Consider the following 16,878-nt stretch of genomic DNA (forward strand, 5'->3'; position numbering starts at 1 on the left):
TACTGGGCTCATGCAGCTTACAGCTCTCTCTCTGTCTCTCTGTCTCTCTCTGTGTCTCTCTCTGTCTCTCTCTCTGTCTCTCTCTCTTTCTCTTTCTCTCTCTCTCAACTTTGACTCTCTTATAAGCAGTTACTTAAGTCCCTTGAGGTGTAAGACATCCAGAGAAGTAGGTCGGCTTTCCTCAGTCTTCATTCATCTTCGATCAAGATTGCTAAAATCTCAGCTCAGTCGCCAGCGTTATTCCTTTCTAGGGACAAACTCAATGCTTGTGGCTCAAAGTGTCAAAGATGGGATGCTGCTTATTATTCTCATAGTGTATGGCGTAGTCGAGAGAACAAGAAACGACAGCCACTTACGTCACTCTGAAGATCGTAGGCGATTCTTGCTTGAATAACATCGTTTTGGTCAGGATGGCACGTCCATTGGCGTAGGTAATGGCGGTAATCAATGTCGCTGACAAGGTTCTGCCCCTCCTTGGCGGCCACCACGGACACCATGTCAGCAGGTATATTGATTTTGGCCTTCGTCTTATGGTAGTCCTCCTTGTAGAGCCTGTCATTCTGGATCTGGCCTGCGTGCTCAAACCAAACCAGCTTGGGATCGTCTCTCATTGTGGGGACACCGACATAGTGACCTTTCTGCTTCACGTGTTCTGCTTTGTATTTCAGCTGGGGAGAGGCAGAAGACGGACCCCATCAGCTTTGATAAGCACGCGGCACAAAGCAGGGTTGATGAACATAAGGAACAGTCAACAGGTTCGCTCCCTAGCTTTCTGGTGGACACTTCTATTCTGAGACAACGAAACCCACACTGAAATAGAAATAAATGCCACTGAGATAAACAGATACGAAGAAATAGCTAGTTTAGCCTTGTTATTGTTGTTTTAGCCAGTTTCTTAACTCGCCAAGTGGAGGCTGGCCTTTATAAAGGAGAGCTGAAGTTCTCCTTGAACTCCTGATCCTCCTGCCTCTACCTCTTAAGTTCTGGGATTATAGGCTTGTGCATAAACACCTGGCCGAGACAGCCATTTTAAATAGAGAAAAACCTCATGAGCTTGTTCTCTAACTGTGGCATTTTTTTTTATTTGGGAGCCTGCAGATTTTATAGAGGTCAGAAGATACGAGGATAAATAAAACAAAACAAACAAACCAAAACCAAGCCCCAAACCAAAGTATAAAGACCCAAAAGGGAGGGGGTATTTCAGCCCTCAGCAAGCACAGCCAGGTCTACCAAGCTGAGGTGGGGCACCCTCAAGCTGACATTTGTGTCTTGCAACCCGTGTCCCTTTTGGCAAGGTCCAGTTTCTGCAGGGTACAGTCATGTTGGGATAAATTACCTCACTCTGAACATCGCCGGAATGATGGGCATGAACAAACGGTACAGCATCTGGTGGCAGAATGTAACCCGTGGCTTTCTGTTTCTCCCAGCCTTCCTTATAGAGGTGCTAAAAGACAAAGAGCCATCATAGGGGCTAAATGAGCAATCAGAGGAGGATTGCTAGGCCTCTCCAAAAAATCCTAGGCCACTGCAAAAAATCCCCTACCTGGTCCAGGATGCGGGCAGCCTCTTGGGCGGTGTGCAGCAGCGGCGTTTCTGTAAGGGTATACTTTGATTTGATGGCATTCCAATCTTTCCGATATTTAATCTGAAAGTGAGCGGCATTAGGGTAAATTACTTGATGTTAAGAAATCTCTCTGTTGTTGGACCCTAAGAGAGGCATGCATGGATCTAATCTACATGGAAAGTAGAAAAAGACAAGATCTCCTGAGTAAAATGGGGAGTGTGGGGATCATGGGAGAAGGTAGAAGGGGAGAGGGGAGGAAGGGAGGGGAGTGGAGAAAAATATCCAACTCAATAAAAACAAAAACAAAAACAAACAAACAAACAAAAAAGAAATCTCTCTGTTGTCTAAGCATTGCTAGCATCAATAATTTGGGTGATGGGAATATAGCTCAATGATCGCAAGAGGCAGGAAGTCATGACAACAGCCTCCGCAGGGCTGTGTGGCTTCACGGCAGTGCAAACTCACGTCGTCTCGGATCTCAGTGCTCTGTTTTGCTGTCACATAATCCACTCTGTCATCCACAGGAGTAAAGTTGAGACTTTCTATTTTGGTGCGGTATTTTTTCTGGGAGAAAAAGAGAAATATGTCAGTCATGGTCCCTGGATGTGTGAGCTGAGAGACACTATAGTAAGGGTGCTCCTCTGTTAGGGGATACAGTGCTTTCAGTGAATGGCATTTTCTTGGAAATTTAGCACTATATTTGTAAACACCCATGCTGCCTTATTATACGATCTATGACCTTTTGATATTGAAGTTTGAATTCAGGGCCTCGCAGACTTTAAAGCAGCAAAATGCTCACCTCCCAAGATCTATCATTACTTGTATCATGATATTCCATTTTTCCAACTGGAAGAACTCCCTACAATTGTACACTGCAATTGTTGACAACAGAAATTTCCCATTTGTGCTCTCTCACGCGTGGGTGCGTGTGCTGGATGCTGTCAGGGATGTGGTCCCTAATGTGACAGCCATAGTACATTGTGGACAAAGTCTGGCTTAAATCTCAGCAATGGAAAACGGTTAAAAGGCTGACCTCAGGTGATTATATTTTGGCTCGTGTCTCTTGCTCATGTTCTAAGGAAATGTGTAGAACGGCTGAGCAAAATCTTGGAGTACCTCACTGAAGATGTCAGCAGCATGTTTGGCGTGGTTGACAGAGACAGAATCGTTTGGCATCCACCCAATTCCACGTAACCATTCCAAGTCAGCCTTGTAAACAGCCTGTGAAAAGAAGGGCAGAATTAATTTAACATGTCTAATTCTTGGAGCCTATTGGTCTGATGAGGAAATACAATGTAAATAGTGTAAAAGCCACGAGAGATGCACTCAGGTAGCCAGGCAGGTAGAGTAGTAAAAGCAGCCGGACCAGGAAGCTGCAGCTAGAAGATATTTTTTTTCTATTGGATATGAACTAACCTCAATTCACCTGCAGGGTACAGTTGCCAAGAGGCAGTGCCTGTATAGAGCTGCACGTTCAGAATTTTCAAGAGAAACAGGAAATTTTAGACTTGCCAAAAAATTTCCCGAATTGAAATTTTGACAGCTTTCTCGAGCTCTTTCTAAACAATTGCGTCTGCTGGAAAAGTGTGGATGTGCCTAGATCCGAGTATGAACTACCAACAGCTCATCTGTACAGACCTTGGCTGCTATCTACCTGCTGCAGACAGTAGTTTTCCGCAGTCATCCACGGTCATCTCCTTCCTCCCCTCCAGCAGGATCTGACTGTGTAGCCCTTGTGCTAGACCAGGCTGGCCTTGAACTGGCGGCAATCCTCTTGCCTCTGACTCCTAAGTGCTGGGTTTAGAGATGTGTGCCACATACCTGATTTACCAAAGAAGTTTTTTGGGACCTTCCATCAGGATTCATTTACACTGCCATTTATTTCTTTACGTGAAATTTATAGGCTTCCTGGCATTGCTAATTCTGATACCGCACTGAGAGGCCTAACTACTATCAAACTTGGAACCATGTAAAGACATGTAATTGTGACAAAGGTATATGTTATGTCATGATCTGTCTGGGAGTTAAAGCAGAATGACACGGTACGGTCCACTCACGTCGCTCTGCAGCTCGTAGGCTTTCTTGGCCTGAATCACATCGTTCTGGTCAGGCATGCATGTCCACTCATGTAGGTAATTGCGGTAATCAATGTCGCTGACCAGGGTCTGGCATTTTTTAGAGTGCAGGATGGAAAGCATGTCCACGGGGCTCTGGAACTTGGTCTTCCACTTGGCCCACTGCAGCCTGTACTCCCGCTCATTCTGAATCTTGCCAGCTATGAGGGCCCACCGGATCTTGTTGTCATCCCTGGCTGTGAGGGTGCCCACGTAGTGTCCCTTCTGCTTCTCGTGGTCGAGCTTGTATTTATACTGTAGAGAAAAACAGCAGAGCAGATGGGTCACAGTGGGTCCTCGGACGCACACAGAGAATTCGTTGGGAAAGAACTCGGAAGGCACGGAAGGGCCACTTACGTCACTGGCAATCTCCCTGGAGGCCTTGGCAGACTGGATAGGGATGGCATCCAGCCGGACATCACAGCTCATCTTGACCTCATCCCAGCCCTCACGGTAGAGTTTCTGAAGAGGAAAAAGGTACACGAGGTAAAAAAAAAAATTGTTTTCTCTACATCATTGTTCTGGAACATGAAGTAGTATCTAGAGTCAAAGACCTGGGGTCGACAGGGTTTCTTTCTTGTTCCCTCGCCTCATAGCCTCCCCCTAGTGGTCCGAGGCCTGTGTCAACCTCCCTTTCTCAGGGTCGGTGTAGACAGCATGGAGACAAGCTAGATGCTAACAGGCTACTACCAAGTCTCCTTAGCTCAACTTTGCTAGTGTGACCAGGACAAATGTTTTACATTTTTGAGGTTTTTTTCTTTCCAATATGGCTTTTTCTCTCTCCTAGAACCAATGGTGCTTATTGTTTAAGCACATCAGATCTCCTGATAAAGGACAGTTGGATGTGACCGCTATCTTTTTTGGTTGGTAAAAACAAGAGAGATAAAGTAGTAATTTATCACTCCCCTCCAAGATCCTTATTTTCTATTTTAAAGTTAGATGGAGGGAACTATCATAAAAGGGCACAGAAAAGGACAGTTTAGAGTCATCACATGCACAAGAATGTCATAGATCAAAAATGATGGCATTGGCTAGTGCGTGTTTGAGACGTATATGTGTCACAAACATTTTAAAGGCTACATTCTGTATTGATCATGGCAGAAAGACTCAGGAATAACAGTGATTTAAACACATAATTTAAAAATCCCACCATTCAGCATGGGGACTCCATGACGGTGTCATAACTAATGATGGGGTCACAATTTTGGTATATCTAATAAATGAGTCCTTGGGTGAATTTTGTACTTGTAAGTATGGTTAAGTATTGATTGAATTCTCATTTAAGATTATTTGTGTGAATTTGTGTGGGCTCATATATATTTAACTTTGGGTGGGCCTAGTTTAACAACCAACTTGCTTTCTATAAAGAGAAAAAAGTGTGTTCCATATTTTAACATACCATACTAGAGTATACTTCATATAAACAAGTTACCATTTTGCTCCTAACGTTTCTTTTGTCTTCAGCTTTTCTTTATTGTCATTTAACATCTTTTTGCTTGTTTTTGTTTTTCTCGAGACAGGCTTTCTTTGTGTGTATCTTTGACTGTCCAGTAACTCTCTCTGTAGACCAGGCTGGCCTCGAACTCACAGAGATCTGCCTGACTCTGCCTCCTGAGTGCTGGGATTAAAGGTGTGCGCCACCACTGCCTGGTACATTTTTTTTTATTCTTTCTTGTTTATATGATCAAATACATTTCTTTCAAAGAACTGAAACAAACAAACCCAGGAACAAGGTCTAATTTCAACTTATAACTTGGAGAACATTGACAAATTCCCAAACTTATATCAGTCTCAACTTCCCTGTCTAAGTCAGGACCCACTCTATTTTACCTGTATTCTTAGAGTGCCTTTGAGCTGAATTTGCTTTGCTACCCATAAAAATCTCATATCAGTATCCCACCAAAGCCATTTTTTGTCAATGATGGAAGCAGCTGGGACTAGCAGACCTCATCAGTTATCACAACAGTAATAGCACATGTAAGAAAATGGACATTATGATTTGCATTCCAGGGAGGTATTTGATTCTCCCTACAGTGTGAACTACTGTCATTACTCTCCAAAGCGAATGCGTTCGCTTTTAGCATAGCTTTGAAGGCTGTACTAACATTGCTGTCATGATATTAGCAATAGTATCTAGTGTGTATTTCCAGAAGAGAAATAGACTATGTAAAAAAATACAAGCATCTGTGACTTCTCAGAACTCTTCTGTCAAAAATGACTATGAATTGAACAGGAGAAGTCTCTTTGCTGTGGTGAAGAAACTCCCCAAGAGAGACCTGCACTGTGACACGGAGACCGCATCTCCAGCCCCCCGAGACACCCATGAGTGCCCTACAGTTGCCCTGTGCTCCCACGTTCCAGAGACTTCAGCTCCATCTACTCCACTGCAGGAGGACGGAGGGAGCTGAACACGGCCGAGGAAGCTGCCTCATCTCCTCACACAGATTTTTTTTTTTCTGGAAATAAACATGAGGTTCCAAATGGGAAAGATTGCATTAGGCACCCCTCCTTTTATTATGGCCATACTTATTCTACCCACAGGCAATTTCTGGTATCTGGTGGCATCCGCCACACCCTTCTCTTGAGATGTGTGGCGAATCGTGTAAACTGAATCTTGCTCACGAGCTGGTGGACTCGTCGGTTCTACGGTAGGCTTAGCACTGCTTCTGGGAGAGCAATTTTGCTTCTTTTGCTCCAGCTCTCATCTCTTCTTCCTCACGTATGATCGAGAGCCACACTGTCAGAACTGTCAGATGGTGCTGTGTGTGGTCATACCTGTTTCAGTCCTGACTTGAATCAGAGGCTTGCTGGGGACGAAATGGCCTTTGCTTTGAGATGGGCTTTTAATGTCATAGTCAAATTGTCTTCACTTATTCCTTTTACTAGGATTTTATCAACAAATAAGACTGAATAATGCACCTTGTCACATCTTTGAAGATACAGTAAAGTGTACATTTTTTCTCATGTATTAATTACTATTTCTTTAGGCTTCTGGCACGGAGTCCCTGTTATGCCTGGACCCTTGTTTGCAGCCTATCGTTTGAATGTACAACTGAATTTGATTTTTTAACATTTTTACTGTTTTTCCCGTTGTTATTTCTCGGCAGTTTTGATTTGAGAAACTATCTGTAACAAGTTTTGGAGCCTAAGACGGCTCTCTTCTTGTATTAGGCTCCCCAGTAATCAATGGCTTGTAACTCTGAAGGAATCCTATGAAATGACCAGGAGGACCTTGGCTCTAGAGGACAAAGCATTTAATAAATCTCTTTTTGTTGCTATGCGTTTTTGATATTTTTCCAGAGTCAGTTTTGGTAATTTCTATTTTCCTAAGAAATCTCCCACAATCTGGGTCTTGCAATCAACCCATATATTTATATTTTAAATGTATAATTATATTCATTATATCAAATAACCATTATATACAACATATGTTATTATTACATTAAGTTATGATTATCGATTATATAAACATAATTGAGTCTGATTCTGTCATTACCTTATTTTTCTAGCCTGTGCATTTCTTTATTCTTCCCTCTTCCTTGTTCTTATTCCCTTCCCTTGGTCCTGCGGTCACTGGCTAACTAGTAGCCAGCTTGGTTCCTAGGCCTTGGGGCCAGGGCTCTGCTCTGCTCCTCACTGCGGGCCAAGTGCTGGCAGCAAGAGTACTCTCCCCCTCAGATACCCTGATTCTCCCTGGCCATGTGGATGTGCCAGCCGGGTGGCTGCATCCGATACTTACATTGCTCACATTAAGAGCGTTTGCTCGGGCGAGGTTAATTTCAGGTGTGTCTGGCATTATATGGATGGAAGTTTTATCTTTGTCCCAAACTTCTCTGTATTTTGGCTATGGAAGGAACCAAAACAAACAAACAAATAAACAAACAAATAAAAACAGATATCACTACAGTTCTCTCCTAGTTTCAGTGAACAACTTAGAACTATTTTTTTTTTGGGGGGGGGTCTGACCCAGAATCTTTTCACATAAAAGTAAAGGTTTTTAAAATTTTGACATGTAAGTTACTCAAATTTGGTAAGTATATTATATTAGTATTCATCACTAGTATTTTAGGTTTTAAAAATAACCCAAGCCAAAACAATGCTATTATTCATGCTGCTTACATTTATCAATATTTTTCTTAAAAATAGGTGGCCAACATAATTTATCATTTTCAATTTTTTGTTTGATTGTCATGTGTAGCTTAGATTTAGTTTTAACGCACAGGGAACAACAGCGACTCACAATACTGATATTCTCGGCGTTTGACTTAGCAAGGACGACTTCTGGCGTATCCACAATGCTTGTGTACTTGAGCTTCACCACGGGGGTCCGGTAGACGCTGTCACACAGGATCTCCTGGGCGTTTTTGACTCTCAGTACTTCAGGAGACCCTTCTGGCATCCAGCCAATGCCGCGCAGCCATTCCAAGTCAGCCTTGTAGATGGCCTGGGGAGAAGACCCAGTTAAATAGATGAAGTAGATGCTGCTATATTGTCTCTCTCTGATGGTGGCAATGAAATGGGGAGCCATTTTCTTTATGTCGGGTCTTCCTTTTCATAAGCAATAATGGAAAGAGCACCGGCCTGGCATTGTCCACCTACACAGCCGTGTTTGGTTTTAGTTGTGCCGGGGGCCTACACTGAAGTGCCTATGTACGTGTGGAAGCAGCCCTCCGCTTGGGTCTATGCAGGGATGATGTATGATGGGTATCTAGCTAATCAAAGCCATAAAATGGCTCCCTCCATAACCAGAACAACCTTCACAAAGTTCTCTGTTCAAATCTGGAACCACGGAGTCCCCCTCATATAGAGCCTACAGGTCTCAAGATGAAGACCGAAGACTTCCGCATGGACTCCGGACTGGTACTAGCCGCCACATTCCCTTCCAGCCTCCTCCCAGGCCTTCCCTCTGTGTCCTGATCACACTGGCTGTCCCTGACTGTCCCCTTCACCTTCAGAAGCCTGCTGAACCAGCACTTCTTCCCAGGAGAGTCCTAGTTCTCTTTGCACAGCGCCACAGAACACACTTCCCCCGCCCTTCCATTTCCGCTGGCACTCTTCTCTAGCCTGCATTTCTGCATCACTGTGAACTTCCTCAAACCTAGAGCCACACCTTGCTTTTCCTTCACATCTTTTGTGCTAATACAATGCTTGGCACATGGCAGATTTAATAAGTATTTTGAGAGGGATAATTAAGAATTCAAAAACCAACTGCACAATTTTGGCACTAATTGACTTTTCTTTCCCTAAGAGGGTCCCTCTCTTCCAACTGGGATCTGGTGTATCCTTGATTATCACACCACATATAAAAGACAAGCACATAAAACTGTTCTATTGTTAAAACACCAGCAATTAACATAAAAGCCATTGCTTAGAAATGATATTTTAATAGCTAGTTGTGGGACACAAATGTCAAGCTAAAATGGGAATAAGAGAATGGAAATACTAGACAATCTCAAAAGAAAAATCTTAAAATAAGCCAGCTTCAAAATTCACATTTCCCTTGCTCATTTTTAAAGAATGTGATTTAAATACATTACTCAGTATACCAATGCAGTTTATTCTAAAATTACCCTGCCTCTGCCACCAGGCAACTTAAGTCATCTATAAGCATGCTACCTTTAATAATTCATTCAACATTTAATAAGCACCTCTTGATGAATAAGGAAACCAAGTTCAGAAAATTAAAAGAAGACACCCATTCTACACAAGAAATGCATAACCCTGGACTGGAAAGATGAGGCAGTGGTTAAGAGCACTGGCTGCTCTTCCAGAGGACCCTGGTTAAATTCTAGCACCTGTATGGGGGCTCACAACTGTGTGTAACAAGAGTTCCCGTGTTTCTGAGGGCAGCAGGCACACACATTGTGTGCCAACATATATGCAGGTAAAATACCCATACACATAAAATAAATAATTTAAAAAGAAACACATAACCTTATAGAATCCATCATTTTTGAAAAATTGAAATGGCATAAAGTATGAATAAATCTAAAAATGTCTTGGCTAAGGTAAACACCCCATGCTAAGAACATTCCATTCAGGAATATAAATAGGTGGGTTTAGAGCATGTCCCTAATCTTTGAATTAATTCCAAGGAAGACATCTCTATCATTCTTTAGTATACAGCTGAAGGGCCATGGCTATCCTTACATTGAACAAACCATAAGTGTTAAAGGCCTCAGTAAATCTCCAAGAAATTTTTGATAGCATCTTACCAATGAAAATTAGAACTTCCTGAACAAATCTGACCATAGCAGAGTCATTAAAATCTGGCAAAATAGTAAAGGGATGTGCTCACATGGGAGAGCTAGGCTTCCTAGAATGCTGACAAGAGCCAGCATGTCAAGGTGTGCAGGGTATTTTTCCCAGGGACACTTACATCACTCTGCAGGTCGTAAGCTTTCCTGGCTTGAATCACATCGTTTTGGTCTGGAAAGCAAGACCACTGGTGCAGGTACTGCCGATAATCCACATTGCTTGCTAATGCCTGGCCCTCTTTGGCAGCATTGATGGAGACCATGTCCACTGGGATGGAGATCTTGGCCTTGTGGTCATTGTAGGCTTTTTTGTACAGTCGGTCATTTTGCATCTTTAACACGTTTGCTGCCCAAACCAGTTTTGGGTCTTCCTTGGCACTGGGGCATCCAATGTAATGGCCTTTCTGCTTCTCATAAGCAGTCTTGTACAGATACTGGGAAACGTGGGCACAAGAGGGAAGACAAGGTTTCTTCAAGCACGCTTTTCCTAAAGACAGCATTTTCCCATTGACAATAACCCCACCTTCCTTGTGCCACTTTTATTCTGGAGACTATTTTTCTCTAAGTTCATGCTGTAATTTTTTTTGCACTTTTTGTCATGATATTTTTCTTTCTAACAACATATGTCTGGAAACACTGTGGGCACCCTGAAGATAAGACCCATCGCCTGCTCAAGCCTCGTCAGCGACTCCCAGACTACAGTCACTGCTCGCTACCTTCAGATGCTTTAGCATAAACAACCACAACCCTGTACTCCCTATCATGTTAAATAAAATTAACTGCTTGGAGTTATTTTGAAATTGTAAACTTATTTTTAAACTAATACATAAATAAATGCATAACATAAGTAGAGGGTAATCAACATCTCTGTTACATTACAATGAACTGTGGTTCGTTTTAAATTAAAATTACTTTTTAAACTAAATTTACATTTTTAACTAAAATAAAGATTTTACAATTAAGAAAACTTGTCCCTGTACTTCCGAAAACTATCGAAGGAACCACAAATAGTATATGTGTCACACTTCAGGGTGATAGCAACATTTTCTATGTTCATTAACCCAACAAAACTGTGTTACTGTAAATGAACTGATGTTGAGAAGATTTTAGGGGGAGGAGAAAAATTTTGTGCATAAATATAGGAATTGTAGAACTAAGAGTAGGCAAGGAATCTTCTCAAATCACTGGACAAGTTGTTCTGGAATTTGGAATTTTAAAATAATACACTCGGAAAATTACTGGCCTTCTACTCTAATTCTTGAGGAATTAAATCACCTCCCCATGTGTCTAGGACTCAGTGATTGTGAACAAGGAAGAGCTCTTACATCACTGGCAATATCCCGAGAAGCCTTGGCATGCTGGATCCCAATGGCATCTGCCCGTATATCATAACCCGTCATCTTGACATCTTCCCAAGCCTTCTGATATTGTTTCTGCAAATGGGGAGTGCAATGCCACAATAAGTCTGAAGAGGGAGCTGCTGAGTTAACATTAAGATCAAGCACAACTCTTGTACACACATTCGACAATGACAATAAAATACTATGTTACTGATTGTAAAAAATGAACTGTTGCTAACACTTCTGCTGAACATAAATCTTCCCAGGATTTTTATGACAGACTAGTTTCACACTCAATTTGACTTCCAGCACATTTCAAGGTGTGCAGTACAAAAATCTCCAATATTTTGTGTGTGTGTTTGTGTGTGTATGTGTGTGTGTGTGTGTCAAAAATTTCAGAGACAAAAAGCCATATAAAAATCAAAAAACTATAAATTGGTGGGCTTTTAAGATAAAAACAATGATGGGCTTACTGAAAAGGCAAACAAAGCAATATGCTACAAATACGTTTAAGTTACATTTCACTTTCCTTTTAAGAAACCATTGCCTTTCCCTTTCCAACAAGGATATATCTCTACACTATAAAAAGCAGAGAGAGAACACAAATTCCTAGTGTTTTAAAGACTTGAAATAAAAGGGCCGTGCTTTTGGCACAACTTTCACTGAGTACACTGGGGGAAAGTGTTGTGGACCAGAGCGCTCTATGAAGCAAATACTGGGGTGTCTTACATTGCTAATCTGGATGGCATTGAGTTTGGACTGCAACATCACTGGCGTGTCAGCCGGCACATTCACGTTCGCCTTCTCTTTGTCCCAGGCATCGCGATACAGTGGCTGGTGGATGGGAAGACAGCACAGCAGATTAGGGAGTTCCTTACCACATGAATATGTGTGTGTGTGTGTGTGTGTGTGTGTGTGTGTGTGTGTGTACATATACATTACATTATTTACAAATACTAAATAACTTCATGAATAATTTGTGTATGGTACAATATAAATTTAAATATGCTAGTAAAAACTAGCAATAAATATGCTAGTAAAAACTATGCTAGTCCAATCCCACATCTAATTATGTGACCCTTAAATCTATAATATAGGCAATTCTGATACTAGACAATGCTAATTAGGACTTTGCTTACTTAACCAAAATAACTGTCGTGATGTCTAAAGATGGGATTGTTCTGGGACTTCTCAGTCTACGTCATCATTGAGTAGCCACAGGTAAGTGACAGTTCTGTGTTATGGTACTAAATAGCATTTTAGTTTGCAACTTCGGATGCAATTAAAATGTGCATCAGAGTTTGGACTCAGTTGTTTTGACCCAAGATGCGTCAATTACAGAGATGGCTGACTGGCTGAAGATGTGGATTCAGCTGTGCCCCAGATCTTACTTCCTGTGACAGTGGTAATTTGAAGTTCACCATTTTAATTCCCCTCAACTGAGAGTTCTCCTGGACACAGAACCGCACCAGCTTACCTGACTGATCTGCACAGCGTTGGTCTTCGCCAGGATCACTTCTGGGGTGTCGACAATGCTAGTGAATTTGTAGGCCTCGGGCCCTATACGATACAGCCTCTCGTTCAGAAGATTCTGAGCGTTCTTCACTCGCATGACATCCACAGAACCCTCGGTCAACCATCCGATACCCTTCATCCATTCCAGGTCTGACTTATACACATTCTACACGGAGGAGGAAAACACACAGAAAGAAGACTCAGGTTAGCCAGTAGAATCCAATACTTGAACACCGCACAGCACCCCTCTGTAAGTCAGCCAAAGGGCATTCAGATTAAACATGAATATTTGCATGTTTTATCTCTGGCACCGTCTCTAGGAGAAGCTCATGGTCTCTCTTGAACCTCTGGGAATAGAAGCTATAGGAATATTAGGGAAGGAGCCCCTTGTAAAATAGCTCTATAGTATTTACTACATGTGTCAATTGAATTAAATCAACATTTCCTTATGCCTCTATCTGTTTCTGAAATTTAGACAGCTGATCATGCAAAGATCAGAACAGTGGGACTGAAATTTTCTACCGAATTACACAGAACAAGACTGATTATTTTTATCGTGGTGAATAGAATCCTGTTACCACAAACAAGAATTCTTCACAACACAGGAGATGTCAGGACAGCTTCTATTGATACCCTGGATTTTTCAGAATGCCTTAGATGAATACGGTCTAAAGGATATCTTTAGAGCATACACTACACTTAGACCCACACACGCTATCTTCCTGGAGGCAAAGACATACGCACATCGCTCTGCAGCTCGTAGGCTTTCTTAGCCTGGATCACGTCGTTCTGATCCGGCAGGCAAGTCCACTGGTGCAGGTAGTTACGATAATCAACGTCGCTGACCAGGACTTGGCATTTCTTGGCTTGAACAATTGACATCATGTCCAAGGGTGTGTTGTAAATCCCTTTAGACTTCTCATAGGCTTTCTTGTATTCCCTGTCACTCTGGATCTTGGCAGCATGTATAGACCATACCAACTTGGGGTCATCTTGCAGGCTGCGGAAACCCACATGGTGGCCCAGTTGCTTTCTGTAACCTTCTTTGTATTTGTACTAATATTGCGGGGAAAGAAAGCAGAGAAAAAGACAAATAAAATATTGATATCTTTCCTTTAAGTTATTTCAGAATCTTAATTTTAATGCAAATTGGCTCAACACTGAAAGCCATTATCTGTTTGAGTCTAGAGAAACCAGGACTATTTTAGGCAGACGAATAAATCAGGAAGAAAACAGTAAGTGAATTAGAATAACATACAAATCTAAAATTTCTGAGCAATCACTACTTAGACAAGAGTTTCAGATGTGTGAGGTGCATTCATACTAAAATGATGTTTTTTAATTTAAAAATAATTAAACAGTGGCAGTTATAATAACAGTTAATTCTCACAGTGTTGCGGTGAGGTAGGTCCTATACTGTCCTATAATTCAGAAGAAGATGGCACAGTAATGAGGTTGCTGGGTAGGTGAAGGGTCCAGTCAGACAGACCCAAGGGCACTGAAGAGATATCAGATATGGAAGAGTCATAGGCACAGTTTTAGAGACTGGAAAAATATACATTTCATAAAGCAAGGTCACTGGTTTCAAACAGGAAATGACAATAGGTCTGTGGACAATGGCCTAAATCTGATAAGCTTTGGAGGGGGATGGTGCCCTTTGGGGCAACCTGGAAGTATTTGGATCAAACAGAGAGAGAGAATTGGGATTAAGATGTGGGTACTGGTGGCTAAGGGGTGAACATGAAGGCTGAGGAGGAGGAAGCAGCTATGTGTACAGATGAGGCAAGGAGAGAAACCAGAGAAAGGAAGGTGTGTTTGAGGCTTGGAGCTGGGAGTAGGGGATGGCTTGGACCATGTTACGGCTAGTGAACTTTGAATTAGCAGGAAGTGAAATATTATATATAAGCCTCTAGCATAAAATATTTGATAAAAATGTGATTTCAGCCTGAAGTGTTGTACAGAATGACCATCATTTATCCTGTGGAGAATGCCAGAAATATTTGGGGATATAATGACACTGTATTGGTTCCTACATTTTCACCCAAAAATTTAAAAGCTGTTTCATGTTTCATTGTTACCGATAAACAATGTATAACACAAAATACAGCAATTTGCACGGGTCAAAGAAAGGAAAAAGGGCTACTGAAACAGTCCATTGGTTTATGGGGGAGAAAATCCCAGAGCAGAAGGAAGTTACCTCACTGGCGATTTCTCTGGAGGCTTTGGCATGCTTGATTTCAATGGCATCCGCTCGTAAGTCATAGCCTTTCTGCTTGGCTTCATCCCAGTCTTTTTGATAGAGTTTCTAGAGAGCCAGAGCACAGGTTTGTTTAGAAAATGAAGACAGACTCATAGCAGGCATAGCAGATATCATAATCCATAATGTAAAGGCAGTGCAGGAACAGCATGCATTGCTGAGTCCCTTTGCTGCTGGATGCCTGCTTTGCAGCAGGGATACCTCTGATGTAAAATTTAAAGCTAAGCATCTAGCAGTACCAATGACAGAATATTTACTTTCATCCCACCGTGATGTGTATTTGAAAACATCCCCCTTCCGCAGTATGTGGAGACTTCAGAATGACTGGTGAAACCAAGGATGCTTCATTAAGGTCCATGAAGACCTCCTAAGGCTTACCTTTAATTTTGCTCTTTAACTCAGAGTATTCTTTTGAAGGAATGTGATATTAACTCATGGTCTTTGAATGTAATTAAAATTTTACTTTGCTTATCACTTGACTTTGGAATGTCAAACAAGAAAGTCTTATCAGATGACCTAAGTTGGCATGGAAGCGCTTGACTAGGGTTTTATTATTTCAGAAATATATATATATATATATATATATATATATATATATATATATATATGGCACAGTCATTGGCCATGAGGAGAACACCTTTCAAGGCTGAAGAGAGAACACAGTCTAGACACTCAGTCATGCATTTATGCAATGTTTCTGTTTGTTTTTCAAGACAGGGTTTTCTCTGTGTAGCTTTGGCTGTCCTGGAAGTCACTCTGTAGACCAGGCTAGCCTCAAACTCAGAGATCTGTCTGTCTCTGTCTCCCAAGTGCTGGGATATGATATGATATGATAACCCAGCTACAATAACCTTTTAAAAGACAGAACTTCTATCATGGATGCTAAAGAAAAAAAATTAACACCAACAACATGGGCATTAGTCATTAGCTAGAAGATAGGGAACTACTCATTAGCGAGAAGATAGAGGCTTCTCCACACCATGGTTATTTCTCTTACATTGCTAATCTGCAAGGCATTGATCTGAGCCTGCAGCATAGCTGGAGTGTCCAAGGGAATGCTGATGTTGGTTTTGTCTTTATTCCAGGCTTCCTGATACAGCCTCTGAGGACAAAAGGAAACATCACGTTAGCTCAGCAACAGAGAACGGACAGCCGAAACATTAAGTCTTAGCAACAACTTTATCTAAAAAAGCAAATGTTTCTATATGTGCTTAGAATGACAAATTGAGGGTCTACTGAGCAGGCACTGGTATTCAGACAGATCCTAAAAATATTCAGTACACTACAAAAAGCACAATGAGCTCTCCATTGTGTGGATGGGCCTCATCCACCAGTTGAAGGTTGTAATCTTCTCATCTCCCCCATCCAGAAGGAATTCTGTAAGAAAGCACCCACAACATTGAACTGTCATTGTCCCCTGGGTCTCTAGCCTTCTAATCTGTTCTGTAGATTCTGGAATTGCCAGCCTGCATAACCACATGAGTCAATTTCTTAAGACTGTAATCTCTCTCTACATAGACATCTATAAAAAGATCACACTGGATCTGTTTCTCTGCGGACTCTTGTCTTGTGCAATGAGTACGTATAATACCACGATGTAGCATTATGTCCCGTGACTCGGTACTAGTAAGAGTTATAATACTCATTTCCTAGAATTGCTGCGGAGTGACATCTTTCAGTTTAATGTTTCAAAGTCCCTGTGAGAAGGGAAAGACACGTTCCCCCTAGCAGAGTGCTATTTCCAATGTGGCTGCTCTAAGCTAGTTAAGAGACCCTTAGGTCTGCAGCCTCATTAGAAATCTTTGAAGAAAACAGTCCGGTTCAGCTTTAC

The 16,878-nt window shown here is 41.8% G+C and overlaps 1 protein-coding gene across 6 annotated transcripts in view; it reads right to left on the reverse strand.

Annotated features, from left to right (window-relative positions):
- Positions 1–16,878, reverse strand: part of Neb (nebulin) — a 182,921-nt gene that overhangs the window by 62,015 nt on the left and 104,028 nt on the right. For 4 of the 6 annotated variants that reach the window (XM_087899946.1, XM_087899945.1, XM_087899944.1 and 1 more), the window contains 16 exons: positions 16,045–16,149; positions 14,988–15,095; positions 13,535–13,846; positions 12,753–12,956; positions 12,005–12,109; positions 11,261–11,368; positions 10,058–10,369; positions 7,919–8,122; positions 7,418–7,522; positions 4,036–4,140; positions 3,622–3,933; positions 2,681–2,785; positions 2,030–2,128; positions 1,544–1,645; positions 1,337–1,444; positions 357–668 (listed from right to left, as the gene is read on the reverse strand). In XM_087899946.1, coding sequence (XP_087756072.1) covers positions 357–668; positions 1,337–1,444; positions 1,544–1,645; positions 2,030–2,128; positions 2,681–2,785; positions 3,622–3,933; positions 4,036–4,140; positions 7,418–7,522; positions 7,919–8,122; positions 10,058–10,369; positions 11,261–11,368; positions 12,005–12,109; positions 12,753–12,956; positions 13,535–13,846; positions 14,988–15,095; positions 16,045–16,149 — 2,706 coding nt within the window. The remainder of the gene's footprint in view (positions 1–356; positions 669–1,336; positions 1,445–1,543; positions 1,646–2,029; positions 2,129–2,680; positions 2,786–3,621; positions 3,934–4,035; positions 4,141–7,417; positions 7,523–7,918; positions 8,123–10,057; positions 10,370–11,260; positions 11,369–12,004; positions 12,110–12,752; positions 12,957–13,534; positions 13,847–14,987; positions 15,096–16,044; positions 16,150–16,878) is intronic. The other 2 variants (XM_087899947.1, XM_087899948.1) reach the window with 2 other exon arrangements.

This window comes from Myodes glareolus, chromosome 21 (assembly GCF_982192425.1).
Source record: "Myodes glareolus chromosome 21, mMyoGla1.1, whole genome shotgun sequence".
Taxonomy (NCBI): Eukaryota; Metazoa; Chordata; class Mammalia; order Rodentia; family Cricetidae; genus Myodes; species Myodes glareolus.